This window comes from Mobula birostris, chromosome 3 (assembly GCF_030028105.1).
Source record: "Mobula birostris isolate sMobBir1 chromosome 3, sMobBir1.hap1, whole genome shotgun sequence".
Taxonomy (NCBI): domain Eukaryota; kingdom Metazoa; phylum Chordata; class Chondrichthyes; order Myliobatiformes; family Myliobatidae; genus Mobula; species Mobula birostris.
Genome location: NC_092372.1, coordinates 208,507,666 through 208,528,117, shown reverse-complemented (window position 1 = coordinate 208,528,117; position 20,452 = coordinate 208,507,666). Strand labels below are relative to the sequence as shown.

The window sequence follows — 20,452 nt, the reverse complement described above, 5'->3', positions numbered from 1 at the left end:
GCACTATATGAAACAACTCTGGTGCAACGAGATGGAACCTCCAAACTGAAATCAGATGTAGTTAGACAGCATCGTAAATTATATCCCCCATTTGCACAATACTGTCTAGTGCATATACTCATGTTTACATCAACATTGCTAAGGTAGAGAGGGTTGAAAGCTTCAAGGTCCTAGGAGTGAACACCATCAATAGCCTATCCTGGTCTAACGATGTAGATACATGGCCAGGAAAGCACACCAGTATCTCTACTTCCATAGGTAGCTAGGGAAATTTGGCATATCCCCTTTGACTAATTTTTATGAATAAACTACAGATGTATCTATCTGAATGTATCATGTCTTGGTATGACAACTGCTCTACCAGAGACTGTGAGAAACTGAAGAGTTATGGACGCAACTCAGCATATCGCAAAAATCAGCCTTGCCTCCATGGACTTACACTTCTCGCTGCCTAACTGAAAGACTCCACCCATTATGAGCATTCTCTCTTTTCCCCCTCTCCACATGTGGCAGGAGATTAAAAAGCCTGAAAGCACTTACCTCCAGGCTCCAGGACACCTTCTATCTCATGGTTATGACTATTGAACAGTCCCTTTGTACAATAAGGTGGCCTCTTCACCTCAGTCTACCTCGTTATGGCCTTGCACCGTATTGTCTTCCTGCACTACCATTTGTCTGTAACTGTAACATTTTATTCTGTTACTGTTTTCCCTTGTACTGCTGATGTGATGAAATATTCTGGGTGGACAGCATGCAAAACAAAGATTTTCACTGTATTTCAGTACATGACCATAATAATAAAGCAAACCACATCACCCACACAGCATTGCATTTTGACAGATTGAATAAATATGGAAAAGCACATGACACACAGTTAACTGAATTTATTGTAAACACTGGAGTCACAATGTAAGATTTGATTACAAACTATTTTACAAAATAAACTATAAACATAAGATAGATACAATGTTGATGATATATTCTCAGTTGCAACAATGAAACAAGGCTAACATGCAATATGTCAATAACTGAAACACACAGGATCTGTATCCTAGATATCAAAATTAACCTAACGAATTGGCAGCTACTGGCTTGAGTTTCTGCAATCTACATCTGAATAAATTCTGCACAAGAATCTAGTTTGCATTAGAATAATGTGTAACAAATGTAATTATAAAAATGTTCTACTGATACGGACACGATTGGGAAGCAGCATTTGTGAGATATAAGAAACAGCTACTTGTCAAAATCTTTGGAATGCTGAGCAAAACGACTGTTAAACTGCTTACAGTATATGATCATCTCCAGTGTACAGTAGAGGAATCTAGACTTAGCATGAGAAAACAGTTGTTTGCTCCTTTATGGGCAAAAAAGAACAACCAAGTGATGAAAATAGCTCACACAAGTCTGGCATAACACAAAAGCTCTGCCATAACACAGAAAGTAACAGATGGGTAAAGCTAACATCTTCAGTAGCCTACTAATATGTTGGAAAATAACAACTTTTATTTCCACCTTATCCATAGTAACTAACATTAGTGGGGTGTTTATACACCTATAAAATAATTTTAAGTGCCCAAAAGAAAATCAAATGTTAAATTTTGGTAAAGTCTGAACTGCTTGGCATTCACAAACTATCACACAATTTGATAATAAGAAAAATTATTGCTTGTTAATGAACTCAGATCCTTTCTTGACTCTGCCTAATTTTTCATAAAATGTTACCATCTAAACAAAAAATTGTTCAGAAAAATCAGAACCCTTTTCAATACCACTGTAAAATTCCTATTTAAATAACCCAAGTAGGTGTTTCTCAAAGCAATTGCATCAACACATTGAATCTAAACAAACATGACTCTTCACAGTGATGTAATTACAACTACAGAGTTGGTAATGGAAACAAATAAGCAGCTGCCAATTCATCAAACTGCAATCTACCACTGAATATTGTCCACAAGAGGAAACAATCTGAAGTGTTGTTTCACAGCCTAGTTCTCAAAGTTTTCACATTTGAAATGGTTGGATTTATATATACATTTGAAAAAAGGTCACAATATGCTTCCATTTATCTTCCCAGTAATTCAACTATGAATGGAAGTCAGATAAATTACAAGTCTGCACACACCGGTACAACTATGGCCTTTATCCAACAGTAATTTTACTGGAATCACATAATGGGCTGTTCTAAGTTTACTCAAACAGAACAGAATTATCTGTATTTTGCTGTTCCTTTTAATTGCAATATGACAGGAAAATATTTCTACATGTCAGATCACAGTACATTAGACAATAAAGATACAATTTACTATAATGAGCTCCATCAATATACGTACACAATAAATTGCTACAAAAATGTGATCAAAAAGATAACTCACAAAAACAACTGAATTGAGAGTTATGAAGAAAAATCACAGTGTATTTGTCATTAAAGAAACTCTTTATGGGTAAGATGCTGGGATGTTTATAACTGGTTAACATAACACTATACATGTAGACATTTTTGGTCACTGTAAATAATTGTACATAAAACTACGAAATCTAATGGACTGATTTTTATTATCACACCAGGACCTTTTGGTTTCAGTAGCAAAGCCAACTAAACATGGGAGATTTGCTAAGGTAAGGGGCTGGGTAAAACTCAAGTGACTAAAACATAAGTTATGGTACATTTCCTTACAATCTGTCGCCTTTCCTCTGATCTTGTTTTTACTGTACCTGACTCAGATAGTTGTCACCAGGCAAAAACCAAATTAACTCAAATATTGCCTGTTATGATAACTTGCTTTTATTTTCATATTCACAAGTTAGTATTTGGAAAGCAGGAGCATTCTGTGCTAGCAATTTTAGACAGTATTTACTTCATTTTGTGCATTCGCACTGCTAGCTTTTCCAATTCATGCTTGGTGAGAATGATCTCTTAAAAAGCAGCCAGCTTCCATAAAGCAGCAGGGTACTGCTGTCTGACACACCGATCAGCTGTCACTTAATTCCTCTTGAGGTGATGATGCAAACTTGATAATAGCTTTTATGCCTGCAATAACTTTGTCTATGAGATTATGGTTTTGTAGCATTATCATCCCCTCCCCCCACTCCGCCAACCCTACAAATTATCATTAGTCTGCCTGCTAACATAATGCATTCCTCTCATATAGAAAGTGCCTCAAATTCAATGATTAAACACTGCTTCCTACCCCTCTCTCAGGAATGTAAAAACTTTTCAATGCAAATATAAATTTGAGTTCTAGCAACATACAGCATAGTACTCTTAAAAAGTACAGGAAAGCAATATCACACTAACACAGTTCTTTCCCACCCACCTACCTCCCTTCCCAACCCCACCAAAAACATGCAAGGTCCCTAAAACTGCTTCAGTAAGTGTTTGATACAGGTCTGCATTTGCTGATGTTGCTAAAAATCCTTGATGACATCTGATTTCATTATAGCAATAACCTTTATGCAATTTTATTAGGTTCAGCTCAGGACAACACCATCAGCCTGTGCATATTTGCATCCAAGTGACTTAACTGGAAATTGGAAGCAGTTCCACAGGCAACTTCTACAAGGAATTATCACCACCAGGTACAATTAAGGAACAATGAGTGGTAATGAAGTAAAACAGAATTGAGAATATACAGTATATTGTACTATCAGTACAACAGAAAACAGTACTCAGACCACAAACAATTTAAATGGCAAGAACAGCATGTGTCAAGATTCTCATCAACATTTTGAAGATTCACCAACATGCTGGTGAATCAGAGATTTTAAAACTTACAAAAAAAGCCAAAGCAGCATAAAATGGGATTTATTTTGCTCTCCCATTCCAAACTTCCCATTTCATTGAAAAGGCCAGGCTAAATTTCCCACACACCTAAATGCACTCCACAGTCAATCCTTTTCCTATTCTTTTCCTGAAAGCAATGTTCATGTGGACAGATTGTCTGATACTGGTGAAAAGAACCTTCAGTCAAACATTGCTTCAAATTATTTCTACACCACACATTTAACCTAGAACTACACAAATGGATTTATCAAAATGGATCACAGTTAATGTAAACAGGACAAGTGTATAACCTTGGTCCAAGGCAACCAAGGTCTGTAGAACTCACAATGTGATGTGATCAGCATCTTCAAATATATTTGAACAACACATCATATCTTCCTGGAATAATGCTATAGCTATTAGTTTTCAGCCCAGTTTTCCAACAGCAGACTAGGAAAATGAAATTTCTCCCCAACAATCCAAAGTCACTTATATTCCAATGATAATTATGAAGCATTTTCCAAAAAATGCTTCCAACACCAATCAAATTAATCTGTTTGGGTAACAGTGATAATTACAGCATTAATTTAGTAGTGTTTAGTTTTTCATACAAAAAACAACTGAAACAATTCCTTTTTACTGTATCTGGAACCTGAAATACAACCATATTAAGAGGCAACTCAAATATTTCACTAAATGGGTATTAACTCAATGCCAAGTGAAATTACTGAAGAATTGAGAAATGAACTTGTGGTTACATAGCACCTTTCTGTATCATCAGTATATCCTGTTCTCTTTACTCTCACAGTATTTTTAAGAATGGTTACTATTATTATGTAGATTACATCCTATATGCATATTTAGGAGAAAAATGTTGAAGCAGGTTGTAGACAAGAAGTGAGTTCGGGGATGACTCAATTTACATCACTGGTATAATCCCAAATTAATCACCAGTGTAAAGGATATTCAGTAAAGGTACAAAATGAGTATATCAGATTTTGAATATTGGTGAACTTGTTCCTCTTTCTCCTTTTCTTCACCCCCATCCCTGCCAAGTGCATAGGTTAATTTGCAAATGTAATAATATGCAAAACTTTTTTGGGATATCCTTTCACATTTGGATCAGACTACCACAAATCACCATGTTGTGTTTACAATTTTCAAAAGAAAATAAAGTTAATCGTGGTTTAAAAGGGCTTTATGTAATCCATTTAGTAGTGAGCCAGGAAATGGTTACAGAAAATGCTTTTAGGAATGAATTTCAACAAACTGATTAATCTGGGATCCCAAGACAGCCAAACTTGTGGCCATTTACCCCTTTTCAAATACAGAAACCTCAACAAGTTCAAGCCTTCCCTTGAAGTTGACTCCAGCATAACTATTTAATAATATCATGCAGTAGGGCATTAAAACTTATTGCACTGTAGATGAATACTCTAAGCTAACCACACAATAAATTATTTTATTACTGATATAGGGGAATTATAAACACAAAATTAATACTTCAAAAAGTTGGATTTAAACTCCTAGCTGATCTGTACATCAGAATGGGAAAGCCAGGCAGAATCTTCACAGCAATCAGTTCATTTAACTCCATGGGCCAAGAGGTCTGACAGCACCCACATCCGTTCATCAGAACCAACTGAAACCTGGACCATGTTGGGGAAACTGCAAGGGCAGAGGTTTCCAACTGCTAGCATAAAAGAGCATTTATTTAATACCTACAGTAATCTATTTTGAAGTTTTACTTTTTTAAAAAATACAATAGCAGATTGAAAACCATTTTGTTGTAATGCAATAGAAGAGCTTAGGCAACAAACTAAACAGATTTTCTTTCTGCTGACTGTTACTTTTCTGCATTCACCAAAGTACACTGACCAGAATTATCACAGAGTCCAAGTTGGCTCAACTGAAAAGTCAGATTCTGTTCAAATGCAGTAAATGGCAACCGCTCCCCAATGTCAATGCAAGTGACAGCCAGAATTCCAAAGATCTCCAAAATAGCACATTTGCAGTTAAGACACTGCCAGAGGTGGTTCAGGGCTTAGATAAACAAGGGTTTCAGTGACAGGCTTACCAATTGGCCCTGAAAAGAATCTTTAATCACAGCCAAATAGATCCCAAATCATATTCTGATGTTTTGTAGTGGTTAGTCTGAGTGCCGCATGACACCTCAAGCTAATTTGGCACATATTCAGAATCTGACTGCAAAGCAGGAAGACCTAGACATTTACCTCCTGTGCATTTCCTAGTTTGAACTTTCCCATAGCTGAACCCTTAATTCCTCTAGCAGCCGAAAATAAATGACCATTAAGACTCAAGATGGTGAAGTGGAATGTCATCCAACTGAATTATTTGCTTCCTCCTCGCTTCTTTACGCACACACAAAATTGTCTTTAAGTCGCCATTGGTAATCTCAGAATGATTTTTGATGTCCATTTGCAGAATGCAGGACCTTCTCTGTATCTTTCGTCTTATTTGAAAGATGCAAATTATTCAGACCTAGAGAGAAAAAAGAAAATATAGCATTTAAGATTCATACATTTTAAATCAATGATGTACAACCATTATCCCTGTATTCAAGTTCATTGCCAAAGACATTTATGCTTAGCATTTTTGGCAATAAGATTGAAAAAGCATTTTGCAAATATTCACACCACATGGAACAAGATATAGTTAATAACATCTTCATTATTTAAAAGCACAATATTGCAGATGCTGAAAATCTGAAATAAAGCTCAGCAGGCCAGACAGAGTATAGGGATTGAAGAGCTGATATTTCAGTTTGTCAAAATTGGAAAGAGACATTTAAGCAAATGAAGGAAATTACAGAAAAGTTATTAGTTAGCAGCGAGGGAAATCCTAGGCCATGGCATAGCATCAGAAATGATGCAGGATTTCAACCTGAAAAGTCAACAATTCCTTCTCCTCCCCACACTTTCTGTTCGTCTGCTGTGTTCCTCCAGTAGATTCCTTACTAATCCAGATTTCAGCATTTGCAGTTTCTTGTGTCTACATAAAACCTTGTTTCATAGAAAATAGGTGCAGGAGTAGGCCATTCGGCCCTTCGAGCCTGCACCGCCATTCAGTACGACCATGGCTGATCATCCAACTCAGAATCCTATACCTGTCTTCTCTCCATACCCCCGATCCCTTTAGCCACAAGGGCCTTATCTAACTCCCTCTTAAATATAGCCAATGAACTGGCCTCAACTGTTTCCTGTGGCAGAGAATTCCACAGATTCACCAATCTCTGTGTGAAGAAGTTTTTCCTCATCTCAGTCCTAAAAGGCTTCCCCTTTATCCTCAAACTGTGACCACTCATTCTGGACTTCCCCAACATCGGGAACAATCTTCCTGCATCTAGCCTGTCCAATCCCTTTAGGATTTTATACGTTTCAATCAGATCCCCCCTCAATCTTCTAAATTCCAATGAGTACAAGCCTAGTTCATCCAGTCTTTCATCATATGAAAGTCCTGCCATCCCAGGAATCAATCTGGTGAACCTTCTTTGTACTCCCTCTATGGCAAGGATGTCTTTCCTCAGATTAGGGGACCAAAACTGCACACAATACTCGGCCATATCTGGAATGGAGTCTGTGCAATTCTGGTCCCCACACTATAGTAAGGATCTGACCACACTGGAGAGGGTGCAGAGAAGATTTGCCACGTTGCCTGCTATAGAACACTTCAGTTATGAGGAGAGACTGGACAGGCAGGGTTTGTTTTCCTTGGAACAAAGCACACTGTAGATTTATGTAAAATTATAAATGCCACATATAAGATTGACAGTAAGCCACGTCCCTATGACAGAGGTGCCCGTGGCTAAAGGACAAGTGATTTAAAGGGATCTGAGGAACAGTTGTTTCATCCAGGGGTTGTTGCTTTCTGGAATACATAAAGTTCAAAGTAAATTTATTATCAAAGAGGGGGCAGGTTCTCAAACACTTAGGCAGCAGCTAGACAAGCAGCTGAATTGCCTAGGCATAGTAGGATATAATTCAAGAGCTAGTTAATGAGATTAGTATAGATAGCTGGTTGATGATCAGTATAGCCACAGTAGATTGAAGGGCCTTTTACTGTACTACACTTACAAGTCCATCTTGCACGTCAACAGCAGTAACAACTCCCTTCCTGATGGGCTGTATGTCTTCTATGTATGATGTCACGCAGTGAATGATGTGACAATGAGGAAAGCCCACTCTCCCCCTGAACAGACACCCTGTTTGGCCACAGCCAAGGCGAAGAGGATCCTAGCCAAGGTAAACCCACACAAAGCTGTGGCGCCGGACAACATACCTGGTCAGGTGCAGAGGAGTTGTGTGGTCTAGCTAACAGAAGTTTTAATGTACATCTTTAACATCTCTTTAAAACAATCCACTGTCCCTGCACACTTCAAGGTAAGTGCCCAAATGAGTGACAATAGCTGGCTGAAATGAATACTGCCTTAGTGGCACTGACTTCAAAAATTATGAAGTCCTTTGAGGGCCTGGTAATGGATCATATAAAATCCCCCTTCCAGCTAAATTGGACCCTTTCCAGTTCGTCCACTATTCAAACCAGTCCGCTAACGACACCACAGCTTCAGCCCTCCACTGCTTCCTGTCCCACCTAGAAAACAATGCCTCATACACAGGGATGTTGTTGATCAACTTCAGCTTGGTGTTTAGTACAATCACCCCTCAGAGGTTGGTGGGTAAACTGTCTCTGTTTAGGACTCTTTTTGTAACTGGATCTTGGACTCCTTGACGGAAAGACCCCAACAATCCAAGTTTGCTGCAACATCTCAAGCTCCATCACACTGAGCACTGGTTTTCCCCCAGGGATGTGTTCTCAGCCCAATTTTGTTCACGCTCCAAAACTCAAAACTGAACTGCTCAAACCACATCACCAAGTTCACTGATGATACTACAGTGGATGGCCTCATCAGCAACAATGAAAAGATGGCATACAGAGAGAAGGTAGAGAGACTTGTCAAATGGCGTGAGAACAACAACCTGAGTCCCAATGTGGATAAGACAAAAGAGACAATTGTGGACTTGAGGAAGGCACAGGTCAACCACTCTCCATTGCACATCACTGGCTCTGCCATGGACAGAGTGAAGCATACAGAGTTGCTTGATGCACCCACAACACCCCCTCATTAGTCAAAAAGACACCGCAGCATCTTCACTTTAAGGAGACTAACAACTTTTTACTGGAACACCATCAACAGTACCCTGATTGGATGTATCATTGTGTGGTTTGGAAACTGCAATACATCAGACTGCAAGACCCTATGATCACTAGGGTCTCACTAACCCCTATTTGTAATATTTACCAGGAATGTTGTAGACGAAGGGCCCGAAGCATTAAGGATCCCTACCACCTACCCTGCAATCTCTTAGACCCACTATGATCTGGACGGAGGTACAGGACCATCAGAACCAAGTCTGTCAGACTGGGTTACAGCTTCTCCCCTCAGGCTGCGAGACTAATGAATACCCTGCTGCCACTGAGGTCTCATCACTGGGAAAGTAGGCTATTTACTGTTAACCTGTGCTGAAGTCCACATACATTTTGAATTATATTTTATTAACTTATTTATGGTAATAATTTGTTTTACATGCCATGTGTGATATATGTTTTATGGGTGCACTGTGGTCTGGAGGGACATTGTTTTGTTTGGTTGTATATGTGTACAGTCAGATGACAATAAACTTGAGTCTAGCATGTGTATTTGCGTAGTGAAAAGGGAGAGAGTAAAAGGTCAAGTTTCTCTCTACACCGATGCTACTTGACCTGCTGAGTAATTTCTGAAATTTCATTTTTTTGTAAGTTTCAGAATTTCAGCATTCACCATGTAAAATAATGAGAAATACAAAGAAATGCAGAAAACTGAAAATTTACTTTTGAGTTGATGGAAACAAGTTTGAGATCCACAAATGTTGCAGTATAACTCAATAATTATACACTTTAACTTCCTGAAAGCCAGGAAGAGCATAATCCCTCCCAGCAGTTTGAGCCAAAAAGAGTACAGATCTTTATAAACCAGTACAAAGCTACATTTTATAGATGTAGGCACTCAATCTGATATTGCCATTTTTTGCATGAAGTTTATTGATAAAATATGTACACCTATTACTTTCTTCTATTAACCATTCAGAAAACAGTAATCTTCATGATCAATCTCAGCACATACTGCATTAATAGTTAACCACAATAGGCACCATACCTTGTGTCTAGCACATGACCTTGCATCATCCAGTTAATTCAATAGCAACATAAAATTGTGATACCAACTTTAAATTAAATAGAATTTTTAATGCTAAGTACAGATATGAATTTTAAGATATATTAAGAGGTGAGAAAATTTAGCAGTTACAATGCTTAGTTTCAATATTGGATGAAAGAGGGTTACTAGTCATTGCCCCTTACCTAAAGCTTTAAGCAGTTCTTCTCTTACTGCAGATGTAAATTTTCTGATCAGGCACAGAGTTGTTACCACAGCAAATAACAGGTTGTAGGAGAGTACAATGTAAAAGTTACCAAGCCAATTGAACCTTCCAAAGTCTCCAAGTAGGTCAAATCTGGTTATTCCTGTTAAAAACAAGTATTTGCAAAAAATAACTAAGGAGATTTCACACAAAGAATGTAACATATCAGTCATACTCTCTGATACAAGCACACATTTCTGTATATCGAAAGCAAAACATCAGGTTTCAAAAATAATGCTGACACTTGGGAGCACGTACTCAAGACAGCATTTGACATTTACACTGTTAATGAATAAATTTCAAAGTTCAAGTTAAATTTATTATCAAAGTACATATACGTCACCATTTACATCTCTTAGATTCATTTTCTTCTGGGCATACACAGTAAATGCAAGAAACAATAGAATCAATGAAAGGCCACATCGAGCAGGATGAACAACCAATGTGCAAAAGACAACAAACAGCGTAAATACAAAAAGAGAAAAAAATAAATAAATAATAAATAGAGAACCCGAGATAAGGGACATTGAAAGTCAGCAGGTTGGTTGTGGGAACAGTTCAGTGATGGGGTGAGTGAAGTTTATTCCCTGTGGTTCAAAGCATGATGGTTGAGGGATAATAATTGTTCCTGAACCTGGTGGTGGGAGTCCTGAGGCTCCTGTACCTTCTTCCTGATGGCAGCAGCCAGAAGAGACAATGAACAGGATGGTGAGAGTTCCTGATGGTCGATGCTGCTTTCCTGCGACAATGCTCGGTACAGATGTGCTCAATGGTGAAGAGGGACTGGGCTCTACTCACTACTTTTTGTCAGACTTTCAGTATGAAAGGGTCTAAACTGCGCAATGGAAGATGATGCCAACTATTATTTGCTTGGCTGACATTTAGTTTCATTGAAATCACTGGAAGTAGACATTTGGTTGGCAGAGAACATTATACCACCTGTTTTGAGCTACAACTGAAAGCAAAACTCCACTGCATAATGGAGTGACACCTCCACACGGTTTATTAAATTTTTGATCACTCATTTTACCGCTTTTTAAACTTCAAAGACCAGACTTAATTATGTTCTTATACACATTTTCTGTGCAGGGAATTTTATTCAGCTTCAGATACTAGAAATACTGAATTGAAATGGGGAAGATCTTTTTCTGCTCATGGATTAAGTTATACTGACAATAACTGCAGCAGCCCAACTATTACAGTAGCAAATCCAAAGCAGTTTAAATGGAAGGAATGGTGATGTTATGCTGTTGGTGCATAGTTATGTACAAAAGAAGCTAATCTTCAGAGAGCTACAAATTCTTTTGTCGTCCGCAGCCTTGTGCGATGATTAGTAACATCTTTCTTCATAGAGCACAGGAAGAATCAAATCTTTTTTTTAAAGTTTTGCATTCATCTGTCCCAAAATTTCTATTTCAAAGCAATACAACTACAATCACCTTCACCTTTCCACCAATATCATATGATTCCCTTTGTTCCTAAAGATTTATTGATTAGTCTATTGTAAATAAGCTCTGAGGTGGAGAATTCAAACAGATGAACCAGTTCTTCTTCAGTCCTAAATATATTACCTCCTACTTACAATCCCTAGTTTGACTTTTTAGCCAAATAATGCAGCTTCTCAGTATCTACTTCTTAATTCTTTAAATTTTCAAGTGCAATTACTCTTTAATTCTTTTAAATTAAAAAAAAGTTTAAGTCCATTGTATGCTTTTGATTAGCCAGCTCTTTCAAGTGCATTATTTAATTTGAATCTGGTTTTGATGATATCGTTATTACTTTTTTAAATTGACAGACGTGGCCACAAAATATGATTGGAATGCTTCCTAGAGTACAGTATATGGCAGCCTAAAATAAAACAAAAAAATGGTAGAAACACTCAGTAGGTCAGGCAGCAAATGTACAGTAAGATACTTGAATCAGAAGTTCAGGTCAATCTCTCTTCAATAGAACTGGAACTGTGAGAAAGCAAGTACACCCAGCACCTAATAAAGTGGCCACAGTGCATATTCATGGTCCTCTGCTGCCTGAGCTTATCGAAGTGTTGTGCATTCAGAGATGCTCCTCTGCATACCACTGCTGTAACATGTAGTTATCTGAGTTATTGTCAGCTTGAACCAGTCTGGCCATTCTGCTTTGACCTCTCTCATTAACAAGGCATTTTAGCCCTCAGAACTGTCACTCACTGGAAGTTTTTTTTTGTTTTTCACACCATTCTCTGTAAACCACAGGCGACCACCAATTTCTTAGATACTCAAACCACCCTGTCTGGCACAAACAATTTTTTTCACGGTGTCATTTAGATCATATTTCTTCCCCATTCTGATGTTTGGGCTGAACAACAAATGAAACTCTTGACCATGTCTGCATGCTTTTATGCATTGAGTATTGCCACATGCTTGGCTGATTAGATATATGCATTACAGTGTACCCAATAAAGAGGCCATTGAGTAAATTGTGAAGCGGTGGTAGGTTGGAGAGAAAATGCTTGCAGCAGGGTGGAGACCAAAATTGTATTGACCACATAATTTCTACCAGTGTCAACAGTTAGAGGAAATTTTCAGCAATGTGTTGCTGAAAATTTAAAACAAGAGCATATACTGGCAGCAACTGTGGAGACAGAAGAAAAGGAAATTATTTTAAAAATATGTGCTCTTGCATTAGAGTTGACCAGTTCGGATGGGAAAGGGACCTAAAATTGTTGAATAGAATAGTTATCTCTGACATTTGCCTAGTTGGAAGATGAGATGCGTTGTAAGATGAGGAACACTGGAAAAACACTGCAATGGTGTAAGTGTAACTGAATTAACCTGACAGCAAAGTTCTTCTTTGTGTAAACTGGACATGAATAATAACCACATCACAACTGGAAAGAAATAAAAGACCCTAAATTCTACGTATTAACAGCATTTGCTGTTTCAATATTAAGACAGAGTTCAGCTGATTCATACAGTAATCTTTTAAAAGTTCATTCTTCTACATCTTCAAAAGTGACAGATAGGAAAAATGTCCTCATAAGCCACAGATCTATTACTTAGCATAGCTTTAACCAACATTGAATAAAATAAGGATATGATTTTGGAACAAAGCCAACACAAAAACATTATAGAATTGGATATGATTACAGTATTAGAGGCTTAATGATACCTAGATTCCAATATATCAAGTATAGATTTCAAATTGAATTAAAAAATACTTGGTTCACATTCAGGAAATAGCTGTTCAATATTCTCCCAGTCATAATATTTTAAACCACAGACTTCATCGACTTTATATGAGAGGAATAGTTGCCATAAGAGGAGAACATTTTTAGCATATGTCAAATAGTGTGCAACACCAAGTATATTTTCCTAATGTTTGATTCATAATTGTGGATGTGTTTAAAAACTGCTGACTATTTCACCATTATGTAGCAAAACACTTGTTTGTCATTTTGACCAATGAGAAAAAAAATCTGCAAACAAAAACTGCTTACAAGATTCCTTTTGTATTAATGTTATGACCTAAATGCAGCACAATAATGCAAGTAGTATTGAAGTAATAGACATGGACTAGTATTGCCAATACTTGCTACTTGCATGTTTCAGTATTAAAGGCCTTACCATAAGCAGTCACGCCATAAATATTAAATCCACATTGATATCTACACATCTGTGCATTTTAAGACAATCTCAAAGGACTTGTGGACAGAAGACAGTTCTCCCTCAATTTAAATTAGCATACATTACACTGTCACATCCAATTGTGCGTCAACCCTATAGCAGGCAGCCCCACACACCTACAACATCCAGTTCACGGTGATACTTTGTAGAATGCTTAACAGGCAAAGCAGAGATCAGTATATGATCAAGTCAACTATCAGTTTTTGGCACATCACCAAGCATACTGGCTAAGGAGAAATACTTTTCATCATGACTGCCTTGAAGTGCTGGCTGCTGCTGGGACTTGAACCCAGTGACAAAGCTCCAAGGCAAATGTTAAATCTAGCACCAAAAGATCAAGATGAGCCAATATCTTAGAGCATTCTGATGAGTGAAATATGTCCATTTTTGTCACACTGGAGTGTGCATGACTGATTACTTTTCAGCTAGAGAAAGATAACTCCATTATGCACCTTAATTTATATCATAGTAATTGGTAAGAGAATGTTCAAAAAAAGTCATTGCGCGCAATTGTATCTATTGCTAGCAATCTATTTGAACTAGTAAAATGAAGCCACATTTGCTTTAAAGAAATTGAACTTTCCATCTGTTTTTTTTTGTGCTTATTATTGTCTTTAATCCTGAGGAAAGTATGTTGGCTGAGAGACATAAAGCCAAGTGTCCTTTATATCCATCCGATGAGCTGAAGGAATCATTTTCTGCTCAGGTTGCTGTATTTAAACTTTAAAGGCAATAGAGAAACTATTGGTTAAGTAGATACTTTCCACAGCTGCTCAGAGACCATTTGCACTAGGCCCTGCAGGGGAAATTTAGGAGGCATTTTGATGCCAAGTTAAGCGTTAGTTAGCCAGATCTAGCCTACAGCAAATGACATTCAAAGCCCAAAATGACAAAATAGTAAACAGAGTAAAAAATACTTACCATCTCAGTTTTGCACATTAATTTATAATGCATACCTCAAGTCGCTTTTTATTGTCATTTCGACCATAAACTGCTGGTACAGTACACAGTAAAAATGAAATAACTTTCCTCCAGGACCATGATGCGACATGAAACAACACAAAACTACACTAGACTAAGTGAGACAACACAAGGCTACACTAGACTACGTAAAACACAAAAACTACACTAGACTACAGACTTACACAGGACCACATAAAGTGCACAAAACAGTGCAGGGCAGTACAATAAATATTAAAAAGACAATAGACACAGTAGAGGACAAATTACAATATAATAATAAATGATGTAGATGTCAGTCTAGACTCTGGGTATTAAGGAGTCTGATGGCTTGGAGGAAGAAACTGTTGCACAGTCTGGTCCTGAGAGCTTGAATGCTTCGGTACCTTTTGCCAGATGGCAGGAGGGAGAAGAGTTTGTATGAGGGGTGCGTGGGGTCCTTCACAATGCTGTTGGCTTTATGGGTGCAGCGAGTGGTGTAAATGTCTGTAATGGCAGGAAGAGAGACCCTGATGATCTTCTCAGCTGACCTCACTATCTGCTGCAGGGTCTTGCGATCCGAGACGGTGCAATTTCCGAACCAGGCAGGGATGCAGCTGCTCAGGATGCTCTCCGTACATCCTCTGTAGAATGTGGTGAGGATGAGGGGTGGGAGATGGACTTTTCTCAGCCTTCACAGAAAGTAGAGACACTGCTGGGCTTTCTTGGCTATGGAGCTGGTGTTGAGGGACCAGGTGAGATTCTCCGCCAGGTGAACACCAAGAAATTTGGTGCTCTTAACGATCTCAATGGAGGAGCCGTCAATGTTCAGCGAAGAGTGGTAGCCCCGTGCTCTCCTGAAGTCAACAACCATCTCTTGTTTTGTTCACATTCAGAGACAGGTTGTTGGCTCTGCACCAGTCCGTTAGCCGCTGCACCTCCTCTCTGTATGCTGACACATTGTTCTTGCTGTTGAGACCCACCACGGTCATGTCATTGGCGAACTTGGTATGATTCAAGCTGTGTATTGCTGCACAGTCGTAGGTCTGCAGAGTGGACAGCAGTGGACTGAGCACACAGCCCTGGGCCCTACCTCCTGTATTAAATATGGGAGAAATCACACCACTCTTTAACTCACTACGGTCAAGAAGGTGGTACAAACACATCAGGACTAGGCCTGACAGGCTGGGTAACAGCTTTTTCCCCTCAGGCTGTGAAACTAATGAATACAGACACCACTGAGGTCTCGTTATTAGGACAGCGAGCTGTTTACTGTTCACTGTTTACCTATACTGTGCTTTACGACATTGATTTTGTAATTTATTAACTTATTTATAGTATAAGATTTTGGTTTATGTGCTGTGTATGATACATTTTGTGTGGATTTACCATGGTCCAGAGGAACATTGCTTCACTTGGTTGTATATATGCACAGTTAGATGACAATAAACTAGAACTTAAACAAATATAAGCATCTTAAGGTCTGTATAAATCACAGAAAATGCACTATACATGCAAAATACAAAATACTGTGTAACCTTAGGTAAGTAAACCAGAACTACACAAAATCTACCACATAAGACCATAAGACATAGGAGCAGAATTAGGTCATCTGGCCCATCCAGTCTGCTCCACCATTCAATTATGGCTGATGCTTTTTTTTATATCTCTTCTTCAACTCCAGTTCCCGGCCTTATCCCTGTAACCTTTGATGCCATGTCCAATCAAGAACCTATCAATTTCTGCCTTAAATACACCCAACGACCTGGCCTCCACAGCTGCATGTGGCAAAAAGTTACACAAACTCACCACCCTTTGGCTAAAGAAATTTCTCCGCATCTGTTTTGAAAGGGCACCCTTCCATTCTGAGGTTGTGCCCTCTTGTCCTAGACTCTCTCACCATGGGAAATATCCTTACCACATCTACTCTGTCTAGGCCTTTCAACATTCGAAAGGATTTAATGAGATCCCCCCCTCAACCTTCTGAATTCCAGCGAGTAAAGACCCAGAGCTACCAAACGTTCCTCGTATGATAACCCTTTCATTCCTGGAATCATCCTTGTGAACCCCCTCTGGACTGTCTCCAATGCCAGCACATCTTTTCTAAGATGAGGGGCCCAAAACTGTTCACAATACTCAAGGTAAGGTCTCACCAGTGCCTTATAAAGACTCAGCATCACATCCTTGCTCTTGTATTTTAGAACTCTTGCTAACATGGCATTTGCCTTCCTCACCACTGACTCAACTTGCAAGTTAACCGTTAGGGTGTTCTGCACAAGGACTCCCAAGTCCTTCTGCATCTCAGATTTCTGGATCTTTCCCCTGTTTAGAAAATAGTCCACACATTTATTTCTACTACCAAAGTGCATGACCATTCATTTTCCAACATTGTATTCCATTTGCTACTTTCTTGCCCATTCTCCTAATCTGTCTAAGTCCTTCTGCATTCTACCTGTTTCCTCAACACTACCTGCCCCTCCACCAATCTTTGTATCATCTGCAAAACTGATAACAAAGCCATCTATTCCATCATCTAAATCATTTATATACAGCATAAAAAGAAGTAGTCCCAACACCGACCCCTGCGGACCACTAGCACTGAGGGCCAACCAGAAAAGAGTCCTTTTATTCCCACTCACTGCCTCCTACCAATCAGCACATTAACTTTCCTGTAATACCACGGGCTCTTAACTTGGTAAGCAGCCTCATGTGTGGCACCTTGTCAAAGGCCTTCTGAAAGTCCAAATATACAACATCCACTGCATCCCCTTATCTATGCTACTTGTAATCTCCTCAAAGAATTCCAACAGATTCATCAGGCAGGAATTTCCCTGAAGGAAATCATGCTGACTTTGTACTATCTTGTCCTGTGTCACCAAGTACTCCATCACCTCGCCCTTAACAATTGACTCCAACATCTTCCCTACCACTGAGGTCAGGTTAACTGGTCTATAATTTCCTTTCTACTGCCTTCCTCTTTTCTTAAAGAGTGGAGTAATGTTTGCAATTTTTGAATCCTCTGGCACCATGCCAGAGTCCAATGATTTTTGAAAGATCATTTCTAATGCCAATCTCTACACATAGGGTGTAGTTCATCTGGTCTGGGTGACTTATATACATTTAGGTCTTCAGCTTTTTGAGCATCTTCTCTCTTGTAACAGTAACTGCACCCACTTCTCTTCCTTCACACAATACAACATCAGGCATACTGCACAGTGAAGACTGACGCAAAATACCTATTTAGTTCAGCAGCCATCTTCTTGTCCCCATTATTATTTATCCTGCCTCATTTTCTAGCACTTCTATATCCACTCTCATTCTTTTATTTTTAACATACTTGAAAAAACTTTTACTATCCACTTTGCTATTATTTGCCAGTTTGCTTTCATATTTCACCTTTTCCTTTCTAATGATTTTTTAGTTGCTCTCTGTAGGTTCCCAATCCTCTGTCTTCCCACTAATTTTTGCTTTGTTGTATGCCCTTTCTTTTGCTTTTACAATAGCTTTGACTTCTCTTGTCAGCCATGGTTGTACTATTTTACCATTTGAGTATTTCTTCATTCTTGGAATACACGTCCTACACCTTCCTCATTTTTCCCAGAAACACACACCATTGCTGCTCTACTGACATCCCTGCCAGCAGATCCTTCCAATTTACTTTGGCTAATTCTTCTCTCATACAACTGTAATTTCCCTTACTCCACTGAAATACTGCTATATCAGATTTTACTTTCTCCCTATCAAATTTCAAGTTGAACACAATCATACTGTGATCACTGGTTCCTAAGGGTTCTTTTACTTTAAGCTCTCTAATCACCTCCGGTTCATTACATAACACCCAATCCAGCATAGCTGATCCCCTAGTAGGCTCAACGACAAACTGCTCTAAAAAGCTATCTTTTACGCATTCAACAAACTCACTCTCAAGATCCATTACCAACCTGACTTTCCCAATCGACTTGCATGTTAAAATCTCCCATGACTATCATAACATTGCCCTTTTGACTCATCTTTTCTATTTCCTGGTGTAACCTGTGGTCCACCTCCCAGCCACTGTTGGGGGGCCTGTACGTAACTGCCATCAATGTCCTTTTACCCTTGCAGTTCCTTAACTCAACCCACTAGGATTGAACATCTTCCGATCCTATGTCACATCTTTCAACTGATTCAGAAACATAGGAAATCTACAGCATAATATAGGCCCTTTGGCCCACAATGCTGCGCTGAACATGTACTTACTTTAGAAATTACCTAGGGTTACCCATAGCCCTCTATTTTTCTAAGCTCCATGTACCTATCCAGGAGTCTCTTAAAAGACCCAATCGTATCCGCCTCCACCACCATAGCTGGCAGACCATTCCACGCATAAAAAACTTACCACTGACATCCCCTCTGTACCTACTTCCAAGCACCTTAAAACTATGCCCTCTCGTGTTAGCCATTTCAGCCCTTGGAAAAAGCCTCTGACTATCCATACGATCAATACCTCTCATCATCTTATACACCTCTATCAGTTCACCTCTCATCCTCTGTCACTCCATGGAGAAAAGGCCAAGTTCACTCAACCTATTCTCATAAAGCATGCTCCCCAATCCTGGCAACATCCTTGTAAGTCTCCTCTGCACCCTTTCTATAGTTTCCACATCCTTCCTGTAGTGAGGTGACCAAAACGGAGCACAGTACTCCGAATGGGGTCTGACCAGGGTCCTACACAGCTGTAACATTACCTCTCAGCTCTTGAACTCATTCCCATGGTTGATGAAGGCCAATGTACCGTATGCCTTCTTAACCACAGAGTCAATCTGCGCAGCAGCTTTTGGACCCCAAGATCCCTCTGATACTCCTGACTGCCAAGAGTCTTACCATTAATACTATATTCTGCCATCATATTTGACCTACCAAAATGAACTAACTCACACTTATCTGGGTTGAACTCCATCTGCCACTTCTCAGCCCAGTTTTGCATCCCATCGATGTCCCACTGTAACCTCTTACAGCTCTCCATACTATCCACAACACCTCCAACCTTTGTGTCATCAGCAAATTTACTAACCCATCCTTCCACTTCTTCATCCAGCTCATTTATAAAAATCATGAAGAGAAGGGGTCCCAGAACAGATGCCTGAGGCACACCATTGGTCATCGACCTCCATGGAGAACATAACCCATCTACAACCACTCTTTGCCTTCTGTGGGCAAGCCAATTCTGGATCCACAAAGCAATGTCCCCTTGCTTTCTCAATAAGCCTTGCATGGGGTAACTTAACAAATGCCTTGCTGAAATCCATATATACTACATCTACTGCTCTATCTTCATCTATGTGAAGCCTCAAAAAATTAAATCAGGCTCGTAAGGCACGACCTGCCTTTGACAAAGCCATGCGGACTATTCCTAATCATATTATGCCTCTCCAAATGTTCATAAATCCTGCCTCTCAGGATCTTCTCCATCAACTTACCAACCACTGAAGTAACTCAATGGTCTATAATTTCCTGGGCTATCTCTACACCTTTTCTTGAATAAGGGAACAACATCTGCAACCCTCCAAAACCCCTCCCATACCCATTGATGATGCAAAGATCTTTGCCAGAGGCTCAGCAATTTCCTCCCT

General features: G+C 39.1%; 2 protein-coding genes across 2 annotated transcripts in view; one reads left to right on the top strand and one right to left on the bottom strand.

Moving 5' to 3' along the window:
* rnf32 (ring finger protein 32) overlaps positions 1–9,174 on the top strand; it is a 75,697-nt gene extending 66,523 nt beyond the window's left edge. The window contains exon 10 of the mRNA XM_072254053.1: positions 9,087–9,174. Coding sequence (XP_072110154.1) covers positions 9,087–9,161 — 75 coding nt within the window. The 3' untranslated portion in view covers positions 9,162–9,174. The remainder of the gene's footprint in view (positions 1–9,086) is intronic.
* The window catches only part of lmbr1 (limb development membrane protein 1), a 213,207-nt gene continuing 193,624 nt past the window's right edge, over positions 870–20,452 (bottom strand). The window contains exons 16-17 of the mRNA XM_072254043.1: positions 10,181–10,342; positions 870–6,265 (exon numbers count right to left, since the gene is read on the bottom strand). Of these exons, the coding sequence (XP_072110144.1) occupies positions 6,180–6,265; positions 10,181–10,342 (248 nt within the window). The 3' untranslated portion in view covers positions 870–6,179. The remainder of the gene's footprint in view (positions 6,266–10,180; positions 10,343–20,452) is intronic.